A 3,792-nucleotide genomic window follows, 5' to 3' on the forward strand; every position below is an offset into this window, starting at 1 on the left:
GTCCTCCTTGGATGTCTGTCGACGTCCTCATCAGTATCGTTGGAGACATCGCTAGGATCCAGGTCGACGTGCTCGACTCTGTTGTCCTCTGAAGCCTTCGCGGGAGGCGGAGGACTTTCAGGGTTTCCCTTTTTGATGGGATATTTCTCGCTAGGGTTTTGACCCGAAGGTCGTTCCTGCGCGGCTCCAGGCCTGTCGAGTGGGGTTGCGAAGTCGAGTCTTTTCCCACAGACTTTAGTGGTTCCGCGGGGGCGGATTGCTCGAGTCCTTGCTGTTAAAGTTTCAACTTGTTTGGTCAAGGTGTTCACGAGCTTATCCTGTTCTTCTGACCTTTTTTCGTAGGTGGCGAACATCTTTTTAAACTCCTCGAGCGTCGCGGCGTTGGCTGGTACGTTGGCCGCGGATACGTCCGCTGCGGGAGTGTGGAGGTCAGTGCCACTACTTCCGTTAAGAGGAGTCCGCACGTTATCCGCGTCGTCAGTTGACATGTCTGGTTGAGCGTGATGTGGTTGAGAGTTAGATTGATCCGTACCCCCCCCCCTCCTTCTAGCGCCAAACTGTGGGAACCGAAATTCGCACTGTCGATTTCCGTTTAAATAAGGAAACTAGGAAAACCCTAATTTCCCAGAGGTCCCGAATATCTGCTAATGCCACACGCCAAGCAATCAGAACACAAGAATAACAACGATAAAGTATAAAAAATCGAAAAGAGAGCAAAGTAGATCTTATTCCGAATCCGCGTTTGAGCGTTACAACAAGGTAAGAGCCTGGGCTACGAGAGCTGTCGGCGAGATTCCTAGTTCTAAAACCCTAAGACGGCAATAACCTAGTTGAGTCGCAGCTTGAATAACAAAAACGGAAATATGCGTAATTGCTGTAAGTGCTAAGTTTTCTTTGAGAAAAAGTCCTCCTCAATCCTCTCGCCTAGGACTCCTTATATACTGGCTCCTAGGTCGGTTTGCGCTTTTCCTCTTCTTCCCTTAAGCCGTCATAGCGTAAAAATTGAGATATTCCATTTTTTCCGATCTTCGTAATTATCTTCAAAATTTCGTATTTATCCGCGGAAACTTGACATTTATCTTTTCTTGCGAACCAAGTGTAAACCGTCATGCAGCTTACGGGCTGCTGGTTAAGAAATCGTAAGTTGGGCCTCGAGTCATGTCTTAGGTCCCTTAGGGCCGTCTTCTGACTCGAAGCGTTTGTTACGGCTTCTTTCGATAAAGAACGAACTTTCCGCGGTTTTTACCGTAAAGTTTGATAGATGACTTAGAATGGTGGGAACATGAAATGGGTTCGCTACGGTCTTTGGGAGATAGCATTGAAGGGTAGACGAGAATGCATGGACTAATTGTCGTATTGATGTTTCGGAAGAGCTCGGTCGCTACGTAGCGATCGAGCGGAACGGACGCTCGGTCTCTACGTAGCGACCGAGCTTCGGCTCGAGCTCGGTCACTACGTAGCGACCGAGCGGCATGCATGTGCGGTAGTAGCGTAATGACCGAGTTTGGTTCGTCCGTGTTCCGATCGTCATACTCGGACCTATCCATAACTGTTCTGAGCATGTTTCCGATGGCTTATGTTTGATCTAAACAGAATTCGAACGAAGCTTTATCTCGGGAACATACGTTGCGACGTTCTCTTGATTGAGCAAGATTTGTTGCGAAAAGACATACTTGTATTTTGCGGGGATTTGGACGTTAACTTCGTCGTAACCGTTTTCGACCCCAACATGGCTATACGGGGGTTGATGGAGAAATCTAGTGGAGCGACTTCTAGGACTTGAGTTTACAAAGGATTGGGATAAGATTACTTCAGCTTCTAACTCAATCAGGAGCAAGCCGAATTAAGCTTTTTCTTCTTCGTTATGCCTTTCAATGCTCAGTCTATCATGTTTGGAGAGAAAGAAACAACAGAAACAGTCACCTCCGTTCCCCTCCACCTCCTGTTTTCCGATCCCTCCGCAATGCCACCTCTCTCCCGACGCTACTTCCCTCTTACCACCTCCTAATCACAACCTTCTTCTTCCAAAGAATCCATTTATCTCGATAGTGTCAACTTTCTCCACTCCGGTTTGTTCTATAGCAACATCTGTTGGTTTGATAAACTTGAAGTTAGCTTGAGTTGCAAGCTATCCTAATCACATTGAGATTTGGTTTGAATAAAGTGATTAGAATATATGTGATTGTGGTTATCCATATAGGATTAGGAATATTTGATTCTATATAAGTAGCTACCGACTTGTGGTTATACTTATGAGTTTTGTGATTGACTTTGACATTGTGATTTCGAGAGTTTGAGTGATTGAATATGAAGACGTCTTATTGATTCGTGTGTGCTTCTATATTTGATAATCAAGTCTTGTGAAACAATAATTGGTATCAGAGCCAGCAACAATTCTCTTGAAGATTGGTACGATCCACATACAAACATGAGTGACATAAAGGAAGAACCCATGATGAACAAGGACGCCGCTGGACCTGCCTCGATCAAATTCCCAATGCTAACAACCTCTAACTACACCGTCTGGTCCATGAGAATGAAGATTGCACTTAAGGTCAGCGAGGTATGGGAAACAATCGACCCCGGAAATAAAGATGAGAAGAAAAATAATATGGCCATAGCGTTTCTGTTTCAATCTATACCGGAGGCTCTAATATTGCAAGTTGGTAACTTAGATACAGCAAAATCAGTATGGGATGCGATCAAAGCAAGGAACCTTCGAGCTGAAAGAGTTAAAGAAGCTAGGTTACAGACTCTAATGACGGAATTTGACAGACTTTGGATGAAAGAAACAGAGACTATTGATACGTTTGCTGGAAAATTGTCCGAGATCTTATCAAAATCGGCTCTATTGGGGGAGATGATAGAAGATTCAAAAATTGTGAAAAAATTCCTGAAAAGTCTACCAAGAAAGAAATACATTCATATGATTGCTTCTCTTGAACAACTTCTTGACCTAAACACAATTAGTTTTGAGGATATCATGGGAAGGCTCAAGGCCTATGAAGAGAGGATCTGTGAAGAGGAAGATGAACAACAAGATGATGGAGGAAAGCTGATGTATGTGAATTCGGACTCACAGCAGGATGGTTATGGTTATAGTAGCAATGGTGGAGCCAGAGGTAGAGGACGAGGTGGACGATCTGGCTGGAGAGGAAGAGGTCGTGGCAGGTTTGGTAACTTTCAAGCTCAAAGAGACGCATACAGACAAGGACAAGGACGAGATATATCACACATAACATGCTTCTCCTGCAACAAACAGGGACATTATGCGAATGACTGTCTTGACAAGACGCTTAAGCTTCAAGAAGCCACTGAAATCAAGACAGAGGAGACACAAGAGGCTGATGAACTTATGATGCATAAGGTCGTTTATCTCAACGAAAAAAGGTCAAACTAAGCATGTTCGACACATATCTTGATACAACAAACGTATTGTATCTTGACAATGGAGCAAGCAATCATATGAGTGGAAACCGAACATTCTTTGTCTCCATTGATGAAACAATCACCAGGAAGGTAAGGTTTGGAGATGACTCGCGTATTGATATATTGGGAAAGGGATCAATTCAGTTCGCTTTTGATGGAGGAGAGAAGAAGATTTTGAGCAATGTATACTACATTCCTGGCTTGAAGAGTAACATAATCAGTCTAGGTCAAGCTACCGAAGCTGGATGCGAGGTCCGAATGAAAGATGACCTACTAATGCTATTTGACCGACGAGGGAACCTGATGGTGAGAACAACTAGAACCGCGAACCATTTGTATAAGGTCATTTTACAAGTAGACAAT

General features: G+C 44.1%; 1 protein-coding gene across 1 annotated transcript; it reads left to right on the top strand.

Moving 5' to 3' along the window:
• Nucleotides 1–2,428: 2,428 nt before the first annotated feature.
• On the top strand, nt 2,429–3,400 carry LOC106407802. The gene has a single exon (XM_013848663.1). It carries the CDS (start codon nt 2,429–2,431, stop codon nt 3,398–3,400), a length of 972 nt encoding a protein of 323 aa, XP_013704117.1.
• Nucleotides 3,401–3,792: the final 392 nt, after the last annotated feature.

The sequence above is a fragment of the Brassica napus genome, chromosome C7, assembly GCF_020379485.1.
Source record: "Brassica napus cultivar Da-Ae chromosome C7, Da-Ae, whole genome shotgun sequence".
Classification (NCBI taxonomy): domain Eukaryota; kingdom Viridiplantae; phylum Streptophyta; class Magnoliopsida; order Brassicales; family Brassicaceae; genus Brassica; species Brassica napus.